A 26,667-nucleotide genomic window follows, 5' to 3' on the forward strand; every position below is an offset into this window, starting at 1 on the left:
CAAGAGAAAGGTATATAATAGCTGTATCTTGCCAGTCCTTACCTACGGAGCAGAAACCGAGGCTTTCAAATAGGGTCCCGCTTAAATTGCGGACGATGCAGCAAGCGAAGGAAAGGAAAATTTAGATGTAACCTTTAGAGACAAGAAGTGAGCGGAGTGGATCAGGGAATAAACCAGAGTTAAGGGTATCATAGTTGAAATCAAGAAGAATAAATGGACATAAGCCAGGCATGTAGCACGTAGGCAGGATAACCTGTTCATTAAAGGTAAATGCACAAAGGGGAGACAGAAAGATAGGAGGTCTGATGAGATTAAAAAGTTTGCAGGTACAACGTAGCATCAGAAAGCACAAGAGCAGTTTGATAAGCTCATCACGGGAGAGGTCTTTGCCCTGCAGTGAGTGTAGTCAGGCTGCTGCTGTTGCTGCTTTTGATGATGATGATGAAGTTTCACAGGCACACGTGTCAGTGGCTGCTACCACACTAGCAGCTACTGTCACACATGCAAAGCCATTTGTAATCATCGATTGGCAGGAATCAGCAGCCCGAAATAGGAGTCGAATTTCAATGCTGGTTGTGATATTGGCCTCAGCTCAAGTTGAAGACTGCACTTAAGACCACATATAAAAAAAAGATTGCTTCCCGTTACATTTATAGTTTTATTTGTCTCGTTTCACATAACTTCAAAGTTGTCTCTTGTGTTGCAAACACGTTCGTGCAAAAGTACGGGGTACATTTAAACTTGAACAAGTCCATTTTGTTAGAGCCATCATGCAAGGAAGGGAATCACTCACCTCAGTGTTTCTGTTGGTGCATGGCCGAGCCGTGGTGCTGCCTCCCCCCGCCATAGAGGCCGCTCTTCGTGCTCGTGGCACCATGTGTACGTCGGAGACGCCACGGTTGCCCAAGGGTGTGAAGCGGGGTTTCCAGCCGGAGGAGCTGGTGTGCAGAAAGCAGGCCACCGAAAGTGGCCCCCCATCGGTGGAGCGTGCCACCAAATGGGGGAGGGGAGCCACTGCGCCCTCCCAGTTGGCCACCTGGAGCAGTAATCATTCGACTGAGCCACTCTGCAGCGCACTAGAAACTACTTGTAGAGCGCTCACTGAGTGGCAGAGCCTGGCCTGGCTCGTAGCGTCCCCTGAAACTTTTTGGTGGGTTGGCTACCATGCATTGCTGTTTTTGGAAAAAAAAAAAGGAAACCTTATGGTGCACAACACACGAAATTTCTCTTAATGCAAATTTTCTGTTCGTTGCAGAAGGAAGGACCGGTAATGTTTTAAGGAAGGACCGGCAGTGTTTTAAGCAGCTACTGCATATATGAATGCTCCTCCACACAACCACTGAAGTAACAGGGTTTGTATTCAGGAGCGCTTGCCCTGCTGACCGACAAAATGTTAAATGCCGTTTCATCACTGCAACAATCATAGCGACCTAACATGGGCATATTGACCCAACTGTCTCTTTTATTAATTTTTTTTTTGCATATAAGCTGGTTTGTGTATCTAACCTCCTCAATGTGTTTTTTTTTTTTCGAATCAATAATCTGTTGAATTGCTTAACTTTGTAATAAATGTATCGACACCACTACCATCACAAGCTATTTTTATTTGCAGACATCATGCAAGGTTACTAAGACTGACTCGTGAATGAATGTGGCGCTACACTACTAGTTTCAGATAAATTGAAAAGAAAATATATATATATATGCATGGCTATTTTGAGTACAGAACAACACACATCACGTGCGTACTGACATTTAATTACATTGTAGAGCTGCTCCAGTTCTTCAGTAATGCGAATGAAGGAGGACACAAAGAACCACTGGAAAACATCACACACTAAAATATCTATCTGATTTTATTTACACAAAGCCCGAGGTCAAACAAAAAACAAGTATAAACATCCTAAAATCAACTAAAACTACGAGAAAAATATTCCACGGACTTCGGAAGCCTATCAGTAACAGAAACTTGTGTAGTCACTACACAGCTCTTCTAAAAACACCAAAACAAAATACAGTATAGACTGCTTATAAAGTACGTCGCGAGAGTCACGAATATCCCCACTATAAGCGATACCGCATTATAAGCAAAACAACCTTTTTCAATAACCGCACTTGCGCAGACCCTGTTGAGCATGCAGGTTTGCATGTCCGAGAATCGAAACATGCAATGCGTGCTTGCCAACATTTAAATTTTTGAATGTTAAAAGAATTTAACATCCGAAGACACGCATTGCCAATGAAATGAATGCGAAAGGAGGGTGTGTGTCTAACAAATGAAAGCACAATCGCGGAAATTCGCCGACTACCAGAACCCCCTCAATTGTGCGCATTACACAGAAACTATGTTGAATCACATCCAGAATATGATGTGTTGACGCTAACCGTTTGATTTCACGGGCGCACACTTGATTTAAGACATTGCAATCAAATCGCGAGCCACTATTTGAGCGCTACACGTTTCACCCTCGTTTTCATTAACGATATGTACCCCTTCCCGTCGAGTGCACTTCCGCTAAGAGTTTAGTTTCGTTGAAACTGCAACTTAGATTCATGCGACCACTACCGATTGAAGCGCAACCAACACCGCTTAGGCCTAGCTTGCCGTTTAGTATGCTGTCGTGGAACGTTTGTCAAGAACATAAAGATTTAGTGTCAAAAAGATTGCACTAGCAGTGAACAAAGCGTGATACAAAGTTCACGTTCGCAGCCGGAAGATCAGCAATGATGACAACTCGCCAAGATTATGTACGACAGCGCAGTGGCAGCAAAAGTGAAAGCTCGCGTCATAAAACCGTAAATGTTTTCAATTTATGGACAACGAAGCAAACGCGATAATTGTTGCAAGCGTGATAACGACGACGTCTTTCCTGACAGGAAACTGTTATGCGCACGCTTTTGATACAGATGGGATCGCACATGCCACGTTGAGCGGTGCAGGGCCAAAGCCACGCTAGCGAGATGTAATACACTGTAGCTGCGTCGGCGCCAGTGCAAAGGCTTATTGGTCAACGAGGCAACCATCCTTCCTCCTTACTCAGCGAGCCCACGCAGTGCCTTGCGATCTTTTTTCATTTTCTTTTTCTTCTCTCCACCCTTCGTTCATTCACTTTGTGTCCCTTCCTCCACCATAACAACCTCATCAATCGCTCCCCTGCGGCGCACCCAAGGCGCCTCCTTTCAGAAGGGCATTCACTACCGGGTTTGTCAAAACATTTCTGGCAACCGCATTATAACCAGTCTTTCATCTTGAGGAACTGCACAATAAGCAGTATACGTATACATGGGGTTCTATGGAAGAACAAACGGGAGTATAAAAAGACCGCATTGTAAGTGGTTCTGCACTATAAGTGGTTCTTCATTATAAGTGGTTACGTTATAAGTGGTTTACATTGTAATCCACAAAATAATCTTGCCATCTACTTCAGCCTCCCTTCTACCTTTCCTTTCTCAGTGCATATAGACCATTTCATCAGTCTATAGCTCTGTGCTGAGGACTTTGATAGTGAAACAAGCAGCAGCTACATCACAGCATACTTTATTATTCTTTATAAAAACCCTTGGCCACCCCTTCATAAGCCGGCAAACTCGCTCATGGGTCCACGTCCGCAACATTCTGGTGAGTCTGAGTCCAAGTTATTCCGGCAAAATAAAATTTTTGTTAGTGTGGGTCCGAGTGAGTTCTTTCAAGCAAAATTTCGGTGGGTCTGAGTAAATACAATGCGCAAGATATCTCTCTCGAGTGGGTCTGAATGAGTCCCACTTTTTTTTTTTCGACTTATGGTCAGCAAAAGCAGCATTACTATCAGCATTTCCTGGTCTCATGACTACTCCCACATATTCCCAAGTAGTGTCCTTCATACACCATTTCAATATTTCTTGATCAGAGATACAAATGAGTAGGGGGTTGCCTTGATCTCCCCCCGCCAACTCTTCTGGGAAAGTTCTTGATAAATATATCTTATGTTGTTATCACCTGCGAAAAAAAAAGACGTTACTCATGCCTCATAACTCATATTCGATGGTACTATATCAATTGGCACCAAGAAGACCACCGATCGCGTAAGATATTGGTGTTAAACAGCATTGACACCAGGTTTTAAAAACTCACATTCATATCAAGCAAATTGGATAACCTTTAAAGCCCTACTCTAGCCATTTCTTGACCATGTCAAAGTAATGGTGCTTTTAGGTTGCCCAGATGCTCCTTTCATGGGCCTGATAGCAGAAACACTTGGCAAAGATTAGAAAAATTTTTATTAAGCAAAAAATGAAACACTGAAACCAAAACCCAACCGCAGTACTATCCTCGTGTGACATAAGCGTTAGTAAAAACCATGCGAACCGGAAATCGTGCAAGGCATGCCAGTCTTGCGAGCACGGAGTGGGGAAGAGCAGACGCTCAGGGGAAAGGTGACCCCATCGCAACAGTCCCGCCATGTCTTTTACTGACTACACTATGTGCACAAGCTCCTCGGAGCTGTTGAAAAAGGGCAGCAGAGATTCGGACGCATGTGAAGGCCAAGTAAAATCGCCGAAGAGGAATGGCGATTGCTGGTTGCACTTGCTACTGTCAGATGGCGCCACATGTCCATGCCGCTGAAGTTTTTTTGGGCCATGATCAGTAAAATGCTAACACTGAAAAGTTTGCGGACTAACTGAAGCTTCTCAATACAGTTAAACCTCGTTATAGTGAGGTGGATTAAAATGAAATAATAGATATAACGAAAAAATCATACTTCCCCTTGAAAATCACCATAGGAACCAATGTATTCAATACTTTGTTTTAATGAGGTAAAATTTGCCGGTTATGGGATATAACGAACAAATCTTGTTAAATTCTGAGCCGACGTCAAGACAGTGCAAAACGCGAATTCGAGATGGCGCGCAACGCGGCAACTTTAGCAGTTCAAAACTCTCACCACGCATCCTCCCGCAACGCGCGCAAAGCTGAGGCGCGCCAAGCGCATGCTGTTTTTGGAGGAGAAGGTGTTGCACGGGCAGCGCACGTGTGCCGCTTGGCTACCGTCGATAGCCGAGGACTCCACAACTTCGCGAACACCTCATCCTTTTTAATTCTTTCTTTTAGCATATGTTACAGTTGCAAATCATTCGTCCATCATCAACCTCGTAGTCGTCGGCGCTACACAAGATTCCCAAGAAGAACAATGACTGGTGGCCCTGTGGTGATTACCGAGCTCTTAATGCAGTCACCGTTGCAGATCGATACCCGTTACCCAATATTCAGGATTGTACTGCCTTTTTAATCGGCACAACTGTATACTCGAAGATTAATCTTGTGAAAGCTTATCACCAGTTCCCCGTTGAGCCTTCTGACATTCCCAAAACTGCAATAATTACCCGAATTGGGCTATATGACTATTTACGAATGCCTTTTGGTTAGAGAAACACAGCTCAGACATTTCAGCATTTTACAGACGAAGTCACAAGAGGCTTGCCGTTTTGTTTCGCCTATATCGACGATCTTCTCGTTGCCAGCAAGGACGCTGAAATGCACAAGGCACATCTACATCAGCTTTTCACTCGACTGCGTGGTTACGACCTTGTCATCAATGTAAAAAAGTGTCAGTTTGGAGTCTCGGAGATAGCATTCTTCGGACATCAGATCACTAAAGATGGCATCACTCCTCTACCTGATAAAGTTCAAGCTATCCTCGAGTACCCGCCTCCCACGTCCATACGCTGTTTACGACGTTTTCTCGGACTCGTCAATTTTTATCGCCGTTTCATCCCTACATGCTCTACACTGCTGCAGCCTCTGGAAGCACTACTCTCGACTTCGCAAGCCAAGTCAGCCGCACTTCCCTGGGACACGGTCGCGGATCAAGCTTTTGCCGCCGTTAAGACCAAGCTCACCCAGGCCACCCTCCTGCACCACCCTTCACCAACTGCTCCCAATAGCCTCATGGTAGACGCTTGTTCAGAAGCATATGGAGCCGCTCTTCATCAATAGATCAATGGTGCATGGGCTTCAATTTCCTTCTTTTCCCGCAAGTTACGTGACACTGAGCGCCGATATAGTACTTTCGGACGGGAGCTCCTCGCGGCCTACCTTGCGGTAAAGCATTTCAGGTACTTCCTTGAAAGGCGATAATTTGCCATTCTTACCGACCACAAGCCCCTTGTTTCGGCTTTACGTTCCTGCAGTGCCACGCACACTCCTAGAGAACTTCGACACCTTGCTTTCATTGCTGAATTCACCACAGACATACGTTATGTAAAAGGCAGCTTTACCAGTGCAGCGGACACTCTCGTATTACCATCAATGCCACGACAGGCACCACCGACCTTTCATTGTCCTCGCTCGCGGAGGCACAAGCATTAGACGGTGAGCTTCCACGACTCCGATTCTCTACTTCCATCCGACTGGAACAAGTCAACTTTCCCGACAACGACGTTACGCTCTGGTGCGATGTTTCACACAACTGCATTCTGTGGGGTCTCCGCGAGGCGAACGTGCGCCTCGCCACGCCACCCTATTTTAGTGAACGGACACAGTGGACACGGTCGGTACAAAGCACACAACATACATACATTTATTAACTAGTTTAGACGACGATATCGTCCACCGAATGATACACCAATTTCAATTAACACGCTACCATACAAACAACATAACGCAGTGACACACTAAACACACAATAACATGATAAACACCCACTAACATACTAACACATACCCAAGGCGGCGTCGCCAATGCCTGACTTTCCACGTGGGACCCCGGCGCAAAGCCCGCGGTGCCGAGCACCGGGGACCCGCGCTAAAGACAACCGTTCGCGGCAGCCGCCACGCGCAGAAAAAACTCGCTCAACGCTCGCCCACCGCCAAGGCCTGCCTTCCGCCAGGGGCCACCTCCGGCGCTACCACTCTACCAACAGTTGTACTCAAAGCGAACACAACGCTATCTATCGCCCGGCGGTGGTCACCACCGAAACAAAGCCTTGGGCCGAGACACGCGCGCCACGCGGCGCAGAACACTTTACGGGGGGGATGTCAGCACCCCCACATTCCCCCAACCTTAAATCAAACCATATCTCGAAATCAAAAATGAGCAACACAAGCTTTAAAAAAAAATGATATCGCACGACCATAATGTCCTTGCACCACAACACCGCCGCCGGTCGACACTGCTGCACTGTCCGGCTAGACTTCACCTCAGTAACGGCCCCGCAACAGCAACATTGCCGTCGGCGCGACGATCCGTCGCTAGCGCATCCCTCCCGCCGAATACATCAATAAACACAACAAAAAAACTTGAAAGAAAACAATCGAGCAGGTCCTCGGGAACGGAGCTTCGAGCTTTTCGTCCACGTGGTACGTTGGTCAGTACTGCTAGCTAATACATCGGTGGCGGCCGAGACGCCCATCAAAATAAAACAAAAATCACTTTTCCTAACTCGTGCTCACAGGAAAAAAAAAGTGAGGGAAGCTGAGCGCAACACCTCAACACCACGATCCACCTAGTTGTGCTACATGAGACAGGCGGCTGCGCAGAGCCTTAGGCCTAATGAGTCGCTCGGCAACAACCGGCATCCACCCAGCACTAAGCCTAGGCGCAGAAGACGCAGCCGCGAGGAGACGTCCACTCTGTGAGGTGGCCCTATCGCTCGCCGCACACAGCAGCTTACCGAGCGATCGGCGTCCACCGCCCCGGGCGGTCGTCGAGCCGCAATACCAGACAGCAACGACGCCCGGCTCCCTGAGCCCAAAGATATAGAAGAAGCTATTTACAGAAAATCAGACCACCCACGAGGCTTTCGTACTCACTCGCTTCAGGCCTGGCCTACAAACCACGTGCTCTAGGCCTTGCTCACCCCAGGATGCAGACCGCATGGCTCTCGTCCTAATTCAACAACGTTTTTGAAAACTAACAACAACAAAGAAGAACAACACTTGCGAGCAAAAAAATAATAAAAACTCAAACTGCCGACAACTTCAAACACGTTACAAACCGATCTGCTCGCTCTCAACAAAGCACACCGCCGACGCTAGCAATGAGAAGTCCCCCCTAGGCTTACACTACTCCGGCTCTAACAAAATCTCTGTATTGAACCGCAAAAACTGTCGTCCGATACTCCAAGAGCTCCACGTTGGGCAGCCAGTGTTGGGGTCTCGGCGAGGCGAACGAGCGCCTCGCCACGCCACCCTCTTGAGGTGAACGGACACAAAGGACACGGTCGTACAAAGCACACAACATACAAACATTTATTAACTAATTTAGACGACGATATCGTCCACCGAATGATACACCAATTTCAATTAACATGCTACCATACAAACAACATAACGCAGTGACACACTAAACACACAATAACATGACAAACACACACTAACACACTAACACATACCCAAGGCGGCATCGCCAACGCCTGACTTTCCACGTGGGACCCCGGCGCAAAGCCCGCGGTGCCGAGCACCGGGGACCCGCGCTACAGACAACTGTTCGCGGCAGCCGCCACGCGCAGAAAAAACTCGTTCAACGCTCGCCCACCGCCAAGGCCTGCCTTCCGCCAGAAGCCACCACCGGCGCTACCACTCTACCAACAGTTGTACTCAAAGCGAACACAATGCTATCTATTGCCCGGCGGTGGTCACCACCGAAACAAAGCCTTGGGGCGAGACACGTGCGCCACGCGGCGCAAACAACTTTACAGGGGGGTGTCAGCACCCCCACAATTCGTATCTACGTTCCTTCACAGCTTTGTCGTGCTGTTTTTGACACCCTCCACTCCATCTGCCAACCAGGCGTAAGAGCTACACAACATCTGGTCACTGAATGCTATGTCTGGCCTGTGGGTATCTGAGGCGCGCCCGCGACCATTTCACGGGGATTCGGCCACACGGCCACACCCTTTTGTTTTTCTGCTCTGTTAACACCACGGGGTGATAGATGGCGCCACGTGCAAGCACGGCACGCGGTACGCGCGCGCCGAGGGAGCGCTCTCTTTTCCGTGGTCGGCGCCGAGTAAGCATGTGTTTTTCTTCGTCCGCATCCCCTTTGGGACTCGCGGACTGTAGCCTGCCTGGGGTGGCCTTGGGCACCCCGGCAGGCATGTTTACTCGAGTGCTGGCTTCGGTAGCGTACGCTAAGTCCAGAGCGGTGCCTAGTGCTTGAAGTGGTCGTACCACAACGAGCCGCACTTGCCGTAGGCCTGCGCATACGAGGTTTACCCTAACACTCGCGACCAGGCCCATTGGCCATCGTGAGAGTGCGCAGCATAGCCGCGAGGGACCTTTTCCCGACCGGCGTGTCAAAGCTCGACATTGCCAGCTGCAACGTGCTCGCGGTTTTCCCCTTATTGTGAACGTCCGCGTGCGGGTGCCTTTGCTACCCGCGTCCCAGGAGCGGACGTTGTACTGTTGTTAGGGGTGCCGCCAGAGGCAATAAAGTGTTGTGTATTTGTGCATTAGAACACTGTCTATTTGCCGCGCCGCGCTAAACGCCTTATTAGTTGAGCGCGCGCGGAGCGGTGCTCTACACGCGAGTGAACGGAGTAGCGGCCCTGTGGCTCGCTAAGCGTGAACCTGCGGTGATCGTCCGCTGCAGTTAGAAGCGGGGGTCGCCGTACTGGCGCCCTACGCGGTATCAAAGGCTCATTAAGCCTTTGGTTAGTCTTAGCAAGCCAGTTCGCCTGCGCGATTAGGGCTCGTCGCAACATGTCTGCTCCGTGGCATGCCGCGTTGCACAAGGAGGCCACCGCCTCTATCGACGGGCGCCCTTCGGCGCTCGCCTGTGTCGTCACCCCTTTTTGTGGTGAATACACTCCTATGTGGTAGCTGACGCGCTATCTCGTGCCCCAGTGTCTACCAGAAACCTGCATCCCGGTGCGACAACCGTTAGCGGTACCTCTGCGCAAGCGAGCGGCGCGGGCGAAACAGTGGCGGAGCCGTCGAGTGGGGAAAAGGGTGAGTGCGCCGACGAGGAAACCCTTTCTATGGGCCAGGCAAGCAGCACGCCGCGAAGCGGGCGAGAGGGGGAGCGAAAGGGAAGCGAAGCCTTGACGCCAATGCGAGCCGAGGCGATGGCTGCAGTCCTGAGTGGGAACGATACCAAGCTCTCCTTTGGGAGAATGGCAATCGCTTTCAGCAGACAAGAGTTACTTAGGGGCCAGCAAGATGATCCGTTTTGTCACGAGTTGAGCGACGGTCTCAGGGAGACGGAGCGCCGAGACGCTGCTGGTAGTGCGGCGGGCGCAGGGGGACGGGAATCGGCGTGTGTCGCTGGATCCCCCGCGGATACATACTTGCTGGACCATGATGGACTCCTGCTGAAATACATAGACACCGATGAGGAGTCAGTGGACCCATTTAAGGTGGCTGTGCCCAAAAGTCTGAGAGGCGCACTGTTGCGAGCCTCTCGTGACGAGCCCATGACCGGTCACCTGAGAGGCTCTAAAGTTTTCGCGAAACTGAGCAAGGTTGTGACTTGGCTTGGCATGAAGCGTGACATTTTTCGCTATTGCCGTTCCTGCCACGTCTGTCAAACTGTGAAATCAAGGGGTGGCAAGCCGCCCGGCTTGATGAAACCGATTGTCAGTGAGCGTCCGTGGCAAGTAGCCACCTGCGATCTAATGGGGCCGTTCCCCAGGAGAAAGCAGGGGTTCATACATCTGATGGTAGTTGTTGATCATTTTTCCAAATGGGTGGAGCTGTTTCCGCTGCGGAAAGTGACAGCGCGAGCGGTGCTAGAGAGGCTACAGGAAGTGTTCTGTCGGTTCGGCTTTCCGAAAAGATTGATCACAGACAATGCGTCGTATTTCACCGCTCGGGTGTTTGGTGATACGTGCCGTTCCCTAGGAATAGATCACTGCGCCACTTCGCCCTACCATCCCCAGTCCAATTCGACGGAGCGAACCAATCGTACGCTCAAACCGATGTTGGCGGCCTTTGCCGAAAGTCAAAGGGACTGGGCAGACCATTTGAGTGAACTCGCGTTTGCAATCCGAACCTCCGAGAGCCGCTCTACTGGTTTCTCTCCCGCCTTCCTTAATTTCGGAAGGGAATTGGCAAATCCGGTGACCAGTGTCATGCAATGCCAGCTCGGAGACGAGGAAGAACCGGCAGACTATTCTGCTTACGCTTCCACACTTCGGGACAGGCTTTGTCGAGCTCTCAGTAGAGCGAGGCAGAGTTTGGCATCGGCCAGGGCCGAGCAAAAGGCCCAGTACGACTGAAAACTTCGCCACCTTTCATTTAAGGTAGGTGACCTCGTCCTGAAGTGCAACCACGCTCTTGGGGACACGAGCAAGGGTTTCTCAACTTCGCACGCTCCAAAGTGGCTTGGTCCATACCGAGTGGAGAAAGCTTGCACTCCACTCGCGTACATGCTTAAAGGCCCGCTTTCGGGAAAACTCAGTTGTGCCCACATCGCAGACCTGAAAGCCTTTGCGTCGAGGTCTGACGAGCCTGCGCCAGCGCCCAGTGGCTCTTCACGCAAGCAACGGCGCACACCCGGCGTGGCGGACCGCATTCGGACCACGCATCGGTATAATCTGAGGAAGCAATCACATGAGTGATTTCGCGCCGGACGGCGGGCTTATTTCCGCAACCGCAGGCCCTCATTTTTACTGTCTAATCTCAGTTAACTAACTTCTTTACAGCCAGTGGGTGCAAAGAAGTCGGTTCCGCTTAGTTACTGCTGCTGGTTGTCATTTGAGTGTTGTTGTTTACTTCATGTTTTTTTCGTGTTTTCTTTATTTTTCTTCTCACTGGAGGAGGCGATTGTGAATTGGTGCTTTAGCGTGGGAAGAGGGACAAATGACACTCTGCGCATCCTTGCGGTGCGCGTTTGGAGAGACCCGACCATCGGAGGTGTGTGTGCGTGTGTGCGTGCATGTGGCAACAGCTTAAGAAGTCAACGACCCCTACACCACCTTGCACTCTGGAGGTGTTCGGAGACCTGCAGTCGTTAGGCAGCCCGGTTGCGCCCTGCTCCCGACCGTCGCTGATAAGCTCTGCTGGCCTTTCTATCACGGCTGCTGCATGAGGCCAGCTGTCGCAGACGCTGTGCACGACTCGACCAACGCCGCAGGACGCCTCGCAGCCAGTGTATTTGGCGACCATTATTCCAGCAGAAGGGCCGGCTGTCGCAGCGAGGTCCATCTGAACCTCCACCGAGGCGGCGTTCGTCGGACTCGCAGGCCTGTCGTCAAGATCGACGAGATGAAGGTCAGCCTTTTCCTCGCATGAGGGCCTCAACCAGAACTTTCGCCTTGCACTCTCGCATCCACGCAGTCACCCAAGTCACACATTACGTGACGCTTCCCCTCCGTGCCGTGGACGCACTCTTGCGTGAGCATCATGAACTCCCGTTACCCCTCTTCTGCGGAGCCATTGTATTTCTCTAGTGTATTTTTGTGTTCTATATTTTTCTTCAGCAGCAGTTGCAGAGCGAGGCTGAGGCTAGCTGTTGCCCATTGCATGACGCCTTTGCATGCATGGGCGACGACCGGCTGCCTTTGCAGACAGGTATATAGGGTGAATTAAGAGGAGGATGTAGGGATCTGAGGCGCGCCCGCGACCATTTCACGGGCATTCCGCCACACGGCCACACCCTTTTGCTTTTCTGCTCTGTTAACACCACGTGGTGATAGATGGCGCCACGTGCGGGCACGGCACGCGGTACGCGCGCGCCGAGGGAGCGCTCTTTTCTCCATGGTTGGCGCCGGGTAAGCATGTGTTTTCCTTCGTCCGCGTCCCCTTTGAGACTCGCGGACTGTAGCCTGCCTGGGGTGGCTGTGGGCACCCCGGCAGGCGTGTTTACTCGTGTGCTGGCTTCGGTAGCGTACGCTAAGCCCAGAGCGGTGCCTAGTGGTTGAAGTGGTCGTACCACAACGAGCCGCACTTGCCGTAGGCCTACGCGTACGAGGTTTACCCTAACACTCGCGACCAGGCCCATTGGCCATCGTGAGAGTGCACAGCATAGCCGCTGGGGACCTTTTCCCGACCGGCGTGTCAAAGCTCGACATTGCCAGCTGCAACGTGCTCGCGGTTTTCCCCTTATTGTGAACGTCCGCGTGCGGGTGCCTTTGCTACCCGCGTCCCAGGAGCGGACGTTGTACTGTTGTTCGGGGTGCCGCCAGAGGCAATAAAGTGCTGTGTATTAGTGCATTAGAACACTGTCTATTTGCCGCGCTGCCCTAAACGCCTTATTAGTTGAGCGCGCGCGGAGCGGTGCGCTACACGCGAGTGAACGGAGTAGCGGCCCTGTGGCTCGCTAAGCGTGAACTCGCGGTGATCGTCCGCTGCAGTTAGAAGCGGGGGTCGCCATAGGCTGCACATACGCGCTAACATTCGTGACTGGGTTCGCACTTGCAGAGCATGTCAGCGTATCAAGGTGCAGCGGCACACCAAGCCTCCATGGGGAAAATTCCCTCTCCCTGATGCCCGTTTCGACACCATTCATTTGGACATTGTCGGGCCATTACCTGAAAAATTGAATTGCTGCACAAACTTGAAGAAAAAAACAAGGGAGACAGGAAAGAGCGCAGACTACCAACTGTTTATTGTCGTTTTTTGAAGCCAATATACAGTTGGTAGTCTGCGCTCTTTCCTGTCTCCCTTGTTTTTTTCTTCAAGTTTGTGCAGCAATTCAATTTTTGAAGTATGAACCAACTAGTCTGCAAAAAAGTATTGGCCATTACCTCCATGTCGGGGAAATACGTCTTTGCTCTCCGACGACAACCGATATATAGCGGTCACAGTGCGCCCTCATATGCTGTAATCGGTTCTGGCGCATACACCATGCAAGCATAGTCTTCGAGATTTGTTTCTAATATTTACACAGAGCAATTTTTAGTTCACTATTGGTGTTTGACTAGAAGCACACAATGTGCAGTGTACTAACAATATGCAAATTAATAAAGTCATGCTTTTGTTGTATGGCAGTGGAGGGGCTGCTCATATTGTCACAAGCCACCAGTATGTGGGACACGTGTAATTAAATTATGTGTGTGCATGAATGGGGGTGGAAATTAGAACTGTTGTGCAGGGAAATATGCTGGAAAGTTCGTCAATGTTTGCGGGGCAAGTTTTCCAAAATAGAGAATTTTGATATTTCTGCATGTGAATTCATCGTTGTAGTATGGAATGGCACTGGTCACGTGACTGATCCATCCGCAATCACATCCGTCTTGTGAATATACTTTATCGACCATCGCACTCCAATGACCGATCACCATTTCCTCGTCAACGCTCTCAGTCGCCTATACATTGTCGCTTTGCTACAGAGGAGGAAAACTGATTACTGCAGTTTTGGAGGCAAGAGCTGCATGCAATTCGAGCTGTTCAAGGTCTGCATGTTTCTCGCCACAAAATGTTATAGAAGTCAATGCTGAAGGAAACGCCACCGTAGCGCTCATTAACACATGGGCCGTTGTTTTCATCATATTTGAGACCTTGTACCACAAGTTAAAGAAACTGAAGACATCACTATTAGGACTCACAGTTCATTGCGCTGTCAGCTGTGTGTACTGGGTGAGTCACCATACAAGATGCACTACGTGATAGAGTTTTTCATGCTACTATCTTGCTCCAACCGTCTTATTCTAAGGTGTATGATGAAGGAATGATGACAACACCAGGGAACAACAAGCATCATCGCAGAGTAAGGCACCACAAGATCGGCGCTCGAGCTCCACCATCTTCCTCGTCCTGCCGCTATATCGATCTTCCACCTGCCCGTAAGGTTCGCCTAAACTACCTCTTTACATTTGGTGGAACGTGCTGGATAACCACATCGCCTACACCCAGGAACTCCATTACCGCACCCTGTCATCGACCATGCAAGCTGACGCTGCCCAAAAAACAGTACCTCTCGTGGCCGCTACTTGCTCCGGCCCGGTAAACCAGCGAGACCCCCCAATTTTTGCGGGCACCGAAGAGCAGGATGTTGAGGACTGGCTGTCGCATACGAAAAAGTCAGTGGACCCAACAGGTGGGATGACGCTGCTAAGTTGGGCACTGTCAGATTTCATCTCACCAACAGGGCCAAGCTGTGGTATACAAACCATGAAACCGAGTTCGCGAACTGGTCTGCCTTCAAGGAGGCGATGTGTGCCATTTTTGGTCGCCCTGCCTTACGGAAGCTACGCGCCGAACAACGTCTGCGCACACGGGCACAGGAGCAGGTGAAACTTTCACCTCATATATAGAAAATGTGATCGATCTCTGCTGGCGCGTCGATGCTTCCATGAGCGAGAGTGCAAAGATACAGCACACTATGAAGGCCGTCGACGATGACATTTTCCAGAGGCTTCTCGCGAAATCTCCAAGCACTGTGGCCGAAGTAGTGACTTTGTGTCAGAGCTATGATGAATTGCGGAGGCAACGGGCTCAGACGCAACGCTCATTCCATACAATCTAACCAGTGACTGCACTGGACACCATGACTGACCAGACAAACCTTCTCGCACAAATAAAAGACTTCGCAGAAGAGGAAGTGGCTCGGCAGCTTTCTCTACTGCCTTTTGCTCAACACCAGGAGCTCTCGCAGCAACAGCCCCTGCTACACCCACCACCATCGGCTCCCATGCTCCGACATGTGGTTCAGGAGCAGATTTCTGAGGCTATGCCGTGCCGTTGCAGCAGCCCCCCGTCACCGCGCCTCTTACTTACACTGAGGCACTAAAGCGGCATCAGCTACACCAGCCCCCGCCGTTCCAGAGAGTGCCGCATACCTCAGCCCCGACTCAGCCGTCCACCGCCTGGGCTCCTCCTTCTGCTACCACAGCCTCAACTCACCCGTATGCCGCATAGGCTGCTCCCCTCGTCGCCAATACTTGGAGAACGCGCGATAACCGTCCCATCTGTTTTGCGTGCGGCGGTCCTGGCCATATCACCCGATATTGCCGTCGTCGCGTGCCGGGATACACAGACGCCCGTACACAAAACAGCTTCATGGACCTTCCTCCATCTCGTCTAGAAAATTCGGATCCTCAGTCAAGCTCATCTTCATAGGAATGTCCGCGTACTATATCAGGTCGCTCACCTTTACTCCGTCGTCGCTCCCTGTCACCCATGCGTTGTCGGCCAGCTCCTAAACACAAGGGAATCTAACCGCCGCAGTTCAGGAGGCAAGAACTGTGCTGTCGAAACGCTCAAGTCTTCGGACATTGCCGTCGAATATTGTCGAAGATTTTGTAGAAGGTATTCGAGCATATGCTCTAGTTGATACCGGTACTGCCGTTTTTGTGATAGACGCTAAACTTTGCCGCAAGCTCAGAAAAGTGACTACGCCTCTTGATATGATGTCCTTGCAAACAGCGAATGGTGACTCGGATCAGCCTGTAGCCGTCTGTACTGTTCGACTCATCATCGCGAAGGACCACTACACTGTTGAGTTTATTGTCCTTTTGTCATGCTCACATGACATTATACTTGAATAGGATTTTTATCACGTAACCACGCCGTTATTGATTGTGCAAGATCGGAACTTGAACTCTTCCCGTTTTACGACCAACCAACCGACCGCATTCAGCCCGCCGTACACAAACTCGTTGTCAAAGAGGCACTGAACACTGAAATTCTTCCGACAGCAGCTGTGTTGCTCCCCGTGTTCTGAGATGGCATTAGGGATGAAGCTGCATTCTTTGAACAATCAAGCCTCTTCCTTCAACGAAGATCACTCCTTTTGCCTTATTCAATCCTCTCCATTTCTGAAGGAAACAGTGCTCTTTGCCTCCTCAATCCCCTTTCGTTTTTCATAGAATTGTTTCAAAGTGAATCTCCTAGACACGTGAATGCCATTGATAAAGAACAAATTTTTACCATGCCGGCAGATTGTTCCGGCGACCACGACGCCATCAGTGCCCCCAACCTTTCCAATGTACCACCTTCCCAACTTCTCAATTCATCGATCGCCGACGAACTATCACCATCTGAACGCTCTCGAGCTTCTTCAGCTGTTCTGCCAGTTCCGTGAATCCTTTGACGTTGCTCAACCTAACCTTGGCTGAACTCTCAGTTTTTTTTCACTGCATCGACACAGGTTTCAACGCGCCAGTACGACAGCGACTATACCGTGTTTCCGCCGCGGAACGTCAGGTTATCACCGAGCAGTTTTACAATATGCTGCAGCGCGACATTATTTGACCTTCTTAAGTCCATGGGCATCACCTGTCATTCTTGTTAAGAAGAAGGTTGGTACATTTTGCTTCTGCGTTTATTTGAGGCGCTTAAATAAGATGACTCGCAAAGAGGTACACCCTTTGCCCAGGATTGACGACGCCCTTGATTGTTTACAAGGTGCCGAGCTTTTTCGTAGTTAGATTTGCGTTTGGGGTATTGGCAGGTGCCCTTAGCCGATGCCGGTCGTCTGAAAACAGCCTTTGTGACACCGGACGGGCTATATGAGTTCAATGCCATGCCCTTCGGCCTATGCAATGCCCCGGCGACTTTCGAGCGCATGATGAACTTGGTTCTGCGGGGTTTGAAATGGAATATATGCCTCTTCTACTTCGACGATATTGTCATCTTTGCACCCGATTTCACAACACATCTTGTACGCCTGAAACATGTCCTCACGTGTCTGAAGAATGCGCGGCTCCAACTGAATCTTGAGAAATGCCACTTCACTGTGCGGAAGCTCACCATTCTCAGTCACATCGTGTCAAAAGATGGGGTTCTTCCCGACCCAGCTAAACTATGCGCTGTCGCTGAATTCCCAAAACCGACAACCGTAAAACAGTTAGGCAGCTTCGTAGGATTGTGCTCCTACTTTCGTCGGCTTATGCACAACTTTGCCTCCATAATTGCCCCTTTGACCCAACTTTTAAACAATGCCAACGACATCTCGTCATGGTCTTCCGAGTGTGATCACGCATTTACCACTCTTCGCCGTCTCCTGACATCACCGCCTATATTGCACCACTATGATCCCACGACTGCAACTGAGATCCATACAGACGCCAGCGGTGTCGGTCTCAGTGCAGTTCTCGCTCAACACAAGCCTGGATCCCCTGAGTATGTCGTCGCCTACGCCAGCAGAATGCTTAACAAGGCTGAGGTGAACTACAGTGTTACCAAAAAAGAGTGCTTCGCCATACTTTGGGCGATTGTCACGTTTCGCCTATATTTATATGGCCGCACGTTTGCTGTAGTTACAGACCATCGTGCCTTATGATGGTTGTCGTCGCTGAAGGATCCATCAGGTTGCCTTGCTCATTGGGCTTTGCGACTTCAAGAGTATGACATCCGTGTCGTGTACTGTTCTGGCCGCCAACATGCCGATGCTGATGCGCTCTCGCGATCACCACTGTTCACTAAGCCTGCCTCTATATCTTCTATAGAACAGGCGATGTCAGCTCTTGACATCGGCGCAATGTCCTCTGCACAGCGCAACGATCCACGGATAACTTCATTTCTGGACGTTTTATCTGAGGTACCGACACTCCTAACCACTCGAGCAATGCGGCGCCAGGCTTCGCACTTCACCATTCGAGGTGGCCTCTTGTATCGGCGCAATTACTCACCAGACAGCAGGAAGTGGCTGCTGGTTATTCCCTGAAAGCTGCGCTCTACAATCTGTGCATCATTTCACACCGACCCGCAATGCGCTCATGCCAGTGTCTTCAAGATCTAGGAACGTTTAAGGAAGCGGCACTACTGGCATAAGATGTTTACTTTTGTTCGACAGTTTGTTCGCAGCTGCCACGAGTATCAGCGACGGAAACAGCCACCGAATCCAGGAGCAGCTCCACTACAGCCACTTGCGTGCCCCGACCGCCCATTCGATCGCGTCGGAATGGACCTTTATGGACCACTGCCATTGACCACAGCAGGTAACCGGTGGGCTATTGTTGCTGTAGATCACCTGGCACGGTACGCCAAAACCTCTGCTCTTTCTACGACGACCGCTCAGGACGTCACAGATTTCATCTTTTATCAGTTTCTGTTGAGTCACGGCCCTCCTCGTGAGCTCCTCAGTGACCGGGGCCGTGTATTTCTATCCGACATAATCCAGGCACTTCTTTGCCAGTGTCATATTGTACACCGGATGAGTACTGCTTACCACCCTCACTTGAATGGCCTGACTGAGCGGTTCAATCGGACCCTGGGTGACATGCTCGCGACGCATGTGGGATCTGACCAAACAAACTGGGACCTGGTTCTTCTGTTTGCGACCTACGCGTACAACACCGCTACCCAAGTCACCACCGACTTTTTCCCATTCTTCCTTCTATACGGACGTGCCCATCACACACAATCGATACTCTGCTGCCTTATGCACCAGATGCATCTGAGTGCACAACAGTGTCCAAAGCTGCCTGTCACGCTGAAGAATGCCGCCAACTAGCAAAGCAGTTTACTACGGCTGACCAGCCACGCCAAAAAAGGCCCACGATGACGACCACCCTCCTGCTGCAAAGTTCGCCCCTGGAACCCTTGTATGGCTGTATGTACTACCCTGTGCACCTGGTTTTTCTACCAAGCTACTTTCAAAGTACCATGGTCAATACCGCGTGGTAGAGCGCACATCGCCTGCCAATTACGCCATTGAACCGCTTATGCCGCTCGGTGACCATAGTCGGTGCGGACACGATATTGTTCACGTGGACCACTTGAAGCCATACTTCGACCCGCTCGTTCCCACTTGTTAGATTGCCAGGATGGCTTCATTTTTCTCGACGGGGGCAATTATAATGAAGGAATGATGGCAACACTGGGGAACAACAAGCATCATCGCAGAGTAAGGCCCTACGAGATTGGTGCTCGAGCTCCACAATCTTCCTCGTCTTTTCGCTATCTCGAATCTTCCACCTGCCCGTTAGATTCGCCCAATAAACCTTTTTACAGGTGGGACTTCCCCTCTAGTCATGGCAAAATCATTGACTGTGCCCTTCAGAAGTAGCTTTTACGCAGCTGCAGACCTCTCTGAAAACACAAATATCCCCCCGGAAAAGTGGACCACTGTAGCACTGATGTGTACAACCACACCATACAAAACAGCACACAATTTAGTTGGAAGTATTTCTCTATCTTCACGGCTTACTTTTTGCATTACTTTTGGCGCTACTTTTGGCACTACAACATTACTTTTGGCACTACGACATCATCATCATCATCATCATCATCATCAGCCTGTCTACGTCCACTGCAGGACAAAGGCCTCTCCCATGTTCCGCCAGTTAACCCGGTCCTGTGCTTGCTGTTGCCAATTTATACCCGCAAACTTCTTAATCTCATCTGCCCACCTAACCTTCTGTCTCCCCCTACCCCGCTTCCCTTCTCTGGGAATCCAGTTGGTGACCCTTAATGACCAGCGGTTATCCTGTCTACGTGCTACATGCCCGGCCCATGTCCATTTCCTCTTCTTTATTGCAGCTATGATATCCTTAACTCCCGTTTGTCCTCTAATCCACTCTGCTCTCTTCTTGTCTCTTAAGGTTACACCTACCATTTTTCTTTCCATTGCTCGCTGCGTCGTCCTCAATTTAAGTTGAACCCTCTTTGTGAGTCTCCAGGTTTCTGCTCCGTAGCTAAGTACCGGCAAGATACAGCTGTTATATACCTTCCTCTTGAGGGACAGTGGCAATCTACTTGTCATAATTTGAGAGTGCCTGCCGAATGTGCTCCACCCCATTCTTATTCTTCTAGTTACTTCAATCTCGTGGTTAGGCTCTGCGGTTATTACCTGCCCTAAGAAGACATAGTCTTTTACAACTTCAAGTGCACTATTACCTATCGCAAAGCGCTGCTCCTTTCCGAGATTGTTGTACATTACTTTCGTTTTCTGCAGATTAATTTTAAGACCCACTTTTCTGCTCTCCTTGTCTAACTCCGTAATCATGAGTTGCAATTCGTCCCCCGAGTTACTCAGCAATGCAATGTCATCGGCGAAGCGCAGGTTACTGAGGTACTCTCCATTAACTCTTATCCCAAACTGTTCCCATTCTAGGCTTTTGAAAACGTCCTGTAAGCACGCAGTGAATAGCATTGGGGAGATTGTGTCCCCCTGCCTTACACCCTTCTTTATTGGTATTCTGTTGCTTTTTTTATGAAGCACTATGGTAGCAGTTGATCCCCTGTAGATTTCTTCCAGAATGTTTATATATATTTCATCTACGCCCTGATTCCGCAGTGTCTGCATGACGGCTGATATTTCTACTGAATCAAACGCCTTCTCGTAATCTATGAAGGCTATGTATAGTGGTTGGTTATACTCTGAGCATTTCTCTATTACCTGATTGATAGTATGAATGTGGTCAATTGTTGAGTAGCCTGTTCTAAATCCTGCTTGTTCCTTTGGTTGATTGAATTCTAATTTTTTCTTTACTCTGCTAGCAATTACCTTTGTAAATAGCTTGTATACTACAGAGAGCAAGCTGATCGGCCTGTAATTCTTCAAGTTCTTGTCATCTCCTTTCTTATGTATTAGGATGATGTTAGCGTTCTTCCAAGACTCTGGTACTTTTCCCGTCAGGAGACACCTCGTAAATAGAGTGGCTAGTTTTTCTAACACAATCTGTCCTCCATCTTTCAGCAGATCTGATGTTACTTGATCCTCCCCAGCAGCTTTGCCTCTGTGCATGCTCTCCAAAGCTTTTCTGACTTCTTCTATCATTACCGGTGGGGTGTCGTCTGGGTTACTGCTAGTTCTTATAGTATTAACGTCGTGGTTGTCTCGGCTACTGTACAGATCTCTGTAAAACTCCTCCGCTATTTTAACTATCCTATCCATATTGGTAGTTAATTTGCCTTCTTTGTCCCTTAGTGCATACATCCGCCTTTTGCCTATCCCAAGTTTTCTCTTCACTGCTTTGACGCTTCCTCCGTTTTTCAGAGCATGCTCAATTCTCTCCGTGTTATACCTTCTTACATCGCATACTTTACGTCTATTAATCAGCTTCGAAAGCTCTGCCAGTTCTATTTTGTCTGTTGTACTTGACACTTTCATGATTTGACGCTTCTTAATTAGGTTCTTCGTTTCCTGGGAAAGCTTGCCGGTGTCCTGTCTAGCTACCCTGCCTCCAACTTCCATTGCACACTCCGTGATGATACTCGTCAGATTATCATTCATTGTATCTACGCTAAGGTTGGTTTCCTCGCTAAGAGCAGAGTACCTGTTCTGCAGTGACACTCTGAATTCCTGTACTTTCCCTCTCAGTGCTAGCTCATTGATTTGCTTCTTGCGTATCAGTTTCTGTCGTTCCTTCTTCAAGTCTAGGCGGATTCGAGCCCGTACCATTCTATGGTCACTGCATCTTACCTTGCCAACCACTTCCACATCCTGCACGACTCCTGGGTGTGCAGTCATTATAAAGTCTATTTCGTTCTTATTTACGCCATTAGGGCTCCTCCAAGTCCACTTGCGGTTTTCTCGTTTTCGGTAGAAGGTATTCAAAATACGCAGATTATTGCGTTCTGCGAATTCTACTAGTAGCTCTACTCTGGCGTTTCTAGTGCCGATGCCACAATTTCCTACTGCCTGGTCTCCAGCCTGCTTCTTCCCTACCTTTGCATTAAAGTCGCCCATTACTATAGTATACTGTGTTTTCACCTTACTCATTGCCGATTCCACGTCTTCATAGAAGCTTTCAACTGAAGCGTCATCATGGCTGGATGTAGGCGCGTAAGCCTGTACTACCTTCATTTTGTATTTTTTATTCAGTTTAATTACAATGCCTACCACCCTTTCATTAATGCTATAGTAATCCTCTATGTTGCCAGCTATGTTTCTATGAATTAGGAACCCTACTCCCAGTTCTCTTCTGTCTGCCAAGCCCCGATAGCAAATGACGTGCCCATTCTGTAGCACAGTATAGGCCTCATCTGTCCTCCTAACCTCACTCAGCCCTATTATATCCCATTTAATGCCTTCTAGCTCCTCGAATAATACAGCTAGACTTCCCTCACTAGATAACGTTCTAACGTTAAACGTTGCTAAGTTCAAGTTCCAATGGTGGCCTGTCCGTATCCAGAGATTCCTAGCACCCTCTGCTGCTTTGCAGATCTGACCGCCGCCGTGGTCAGTTGCTCCACAGCTGGTGGGGACTGAGGGCCATGAGTTAATTGACGAATGCCTACGGGAGGGGGTGGCCAGATACTGCACCAGGGTGGCCAATCCTTCTCTAGTGAGATCATCGGTGCGTACCGGCTTTAAGCCGGTACGATCAGACAGTAGTGGGAATGGGAGTAGTGCCAACTAGCTGTCATCCGCTGTTACCTTGCTTCATGGGAAACATTTGAAGCAGGTACAAGACATACCTCTCGTGTTCCCTGTGCCTTTCAGAGGACAACCCCTATCTGCAACTAATGCCATGACATCACCTATTACCAATTCTTCAGTCACAGATATTTTTCGCCCATGTATTGCCAGCAATCAACTGCCACCGCATTGCAGCGAACTTCTCACTTTGCTGGAAAACTTTTGCTTCTCTTTACATTGCGCCCAGCCAACCTTAGGCCGCACGACGACCATAAAACATGACTGCATGCTACGCTTCTAGCGTGCTCGTGACGTTTTTGCTAGCTCTACATATACCAAATTCGGAATTATATATGTGACGTGAATAGACGAGAAAGGTAAGTGACACGTCCAAACATGATAATCATGACATGGAAGTCATGTACGACATAATTTACGTCCGCCTCACAACGTTGTACTGATCTTAAACCCGCATATCAACCTTCCTCGTTTGTGCTTCACATATCATCGATTTCCACTGTACGCAAAATCTGCCAATTTTTTTTTCCCCGGAAGCAGCCTTATTCCTATACACTAACGTTTTACAGTTTCGCGAGATCAGATTAAAAATAATTAGCCGCTGCCCAAGTTCATTATGGGGCTGCGAGCTCCTATCACACAGTGTAAAGTTTGAAGTCATCGAAAGGTTTTCTGACCATAATACTGTTTAGGTCGCCTCAAACTTAGCCTGTTTTCCTCAAAGACCCCAGATCAAAGTTGTTTTTAAATTTTTGAAAATTGATGACATTTCAGTACTGGACACTTTAACCTCATCTTTTGAGAAATTTGAATGCTCTACAGTGCAACCCACTTATAACAATCCCAGATATGATAATCTATTGGTTTTAACGACCATATTTCGCTGCACTTACGATTTTTCTATGCTACCCTTTGAAACTGAGTCCAGATACAGCGAACAATTTGCAACGCCTCCTACTTAGACAATGAACATTTCCGACACGATCGTGGTAAACATATAGCGCATACGAAGCAAAAAAAAAAAAAGGTAAAGCAGGAATTTTGAACCTTGTGATAGGCGCGCTCGCGTATGCACTGCTGCAGTTTGCTTGGGACAGAACATATCACAGAACACGGCGAGCACCGCACACAGATTTCCGACGTTGTGAGTGAGGTGGTTCCTTTTCCAGACGTTTATTTACAGGCAGACCGGAAGAAAAAGGGATAAAAACTAAATGACAGAATAGGAGGCAGCATAAAAAATTGTAATCAGCTTTCACACAGCGAACTTCTCTGGCGCTGTTCTCAGCATCTAAGACCGCGGACGATAAACCAACAATTTGTTCAAACACAAGAAGCCATAAATGCGATAAGCGATAACTTTTCTTGCTTGAAAGTTTCCTGCGAGGCTCAAGTCTTCAACTCCCCCATCAGACACCACCACGTTGTTGGCTTTCTTTGACAGCACGTTCCACGGAAGCCTTCGTTTCTTGCCGTGCGTTTTTTGCTTCTTCTTCTCTAAAAGAGCATTACCAGACAAGCCGGCAAACAGACGGAAAGTCGTTGCGTCGATAGCGTAGCACGAGCGGGAAGCAGACGAACACATGCCCGAGACCCGAGCCAGCGGTCGACAAACTACAACCAGGAAAACAAAAAATCGCAGTCTCGTTCGTCGCATCAGCTAATGGGAAGCAAGAGGTAGGGCCTCACCTGGGGTGCACGCGCTCCGGCCAATAAGTGATCGGGAAGGGGGCTTTAGAAAAGGGGCGAGCACAGCCGTTCCTTTCACCTGACACCATTTTGAAAAGTGGCAAAATGCACACAAAGAAATCAGCTTCAAAACGAGCTCAACATGGCAGCAATCGGTCAACTTCTTTGCCAGCGACATGCGTGCCAAGTTCGAAGAAATTTTATTTTTCGCAGAGCATTTCGAACTCTCGTAGCGACTTTATAACAAATTCTAACAATTTATTGATCGAATTTAGCGTTCACAATTTGAGAACAAGTGCGTATGAGAATAAAAATTCGAAAAAGACCTATAGGTCATTTTTTACCATTCTAAAGCCCGCATCCCCCTTTAGGGGTTTTCCACCTTTCGGTAACAGCAAAGACTGGTCAATTAGAGATAATGACTTCCCCGAGGTCGCAGCGATGTCTTAACGAACAAGCATAAAAAAGAGCAATAGCGAGGTGGCCAGTGGTGATGAACGTGCCATTTTGACTCATTGCTGGAGAGCTTATCACAGTCATCAGCAAATAACTGCTCGGCGAAGTTATGGTGGTACAAGCACGTCGTGTTGCCCTTCACAAGTTCGCCGCCGCCACATCGTGCGAGGCCGCCTGCGCACGTTGCTCGTGAAAACTGGACAGGCTACCCGCCGCACCCTAGCATGATCGATCCGGAGTGAAACATGCACGAAGAACATACAAACACGCGCACACATTCGACTGCAAGCGAACTGGCATGCGACAGTGTGAGTAGCTGGGGTAAGCGACATACTGCACACAACTAGCCAGGAATTACTGGTTCAATGTCAGTGGATCGCGCATCAGTGGAATGGCCCGGGATCACGCATCAGTGGAATGGCCCGATTTCATTGCGAACGGGTGTCGTTCAACACACGAAAAGGCTTAACTTGTCAGGGGAGGGGTTGTTCGCACTTTTTATTAAAAATAAAGACAAAAAAACGTTTTGGCCACTATGTGGGCGTTTATATGGGCGACTCCATATACAACGATACACTGATATAATGACCATTTATTGCAGCACTTTCGAGTTCATTATAAACGGGTTAAACTATAGTGAATTTTGCAATGTAGATGTGCTCCTTCCTAAGTTTTGCAATAATGCCTATCAAAGTGTGTGTCCCACAAATTTGTTAAATGGAACCCAATACATCCATGGTTCCAGAAAGATATAATATAACTCACTCGTTGCATATAGTGCTTACGTAAAAATCTTCCAAGTGTAATGATAATGCTCCTCTATTTATTGTGTTAAAAAGTAAATAAGAGCTAAAATCACACATTAGAATCGCTAAGAACTACTACTTCAGCAATGCTTTCGAACAGTTATGCAAAAAATCTATCCAGGTTCTAGAGGTCGATTATTCCTGCATCTTCAATGCCCCCCATTGTTTTTTTTTCATGACCAATCCTCCTCAACTTCAGAAGCTATAGCAAATGCCTTTATGATTCCCTCAAGTCTTTTTTTTTTTTTACCGATAACGGCATCACTCCTTCATTTTTCACAAGTAGCAAAATTACATACCCTTCTTAATACTGAATTGAGCTTCTCTGAAGTGCATAACCTAATGCTGCTGCTGCTGCAGCGCGAGCTTTTCGTGAAGGCACGAGCGGCCGAACCCTTGCTTCTTCCCTCTGGGTAACGGGCAAGCAGTCTTGCTGGTGCTCCCACGCCATTTATTTCGGTCACCATTGTCGGTCGAAAATTCTCGGCGTTGCTGGACATGGGCGCAAGCGCTTCATTGTTTGGCAAACAG

General features: G+C 48.9%; 1 protein-coding gene across 5 annotated transcripts in view; it reads right to left on the bottom strand.

Moving 5' to 3' along the window:
- Window positions 1-26,667, bottom strand: part of tweek (transmembrane protein KIAA1109 homolog tweek) — a 1,194,469-nt gene that overhangs the window by 795,371 nt on the left and 372,431 nt on the right. For all 5 annotated transcript variants that reach the window (XM_075882507.1, XM_075882492.1, XM_075882501.1 and 2 more), the window contains one exon: window positions 794-1,036. In XM_075882507.1, the coding sequence (XP_075738622.1) occupies window positions 794-1,036 (243 nt within the window). The remainder of the gene's footprint in view (window positions 1-793; window positions 1,037-26,667) is intronic.

Source organism: Rhipicephalus microplus, chromosome 2, assembly GCF_043290135.1.
Source record: "Rhipicephalus microplus isolate Deutch F79 chromosome 2, USDA_Rmic, whole genome shotgun sequence".
NCBI lineage: Eukaryota > Metazoa > Arthropoda > Arachnida > Ixodida > Ixodidae > Rhipicephalus > Rhipicephalus microplus.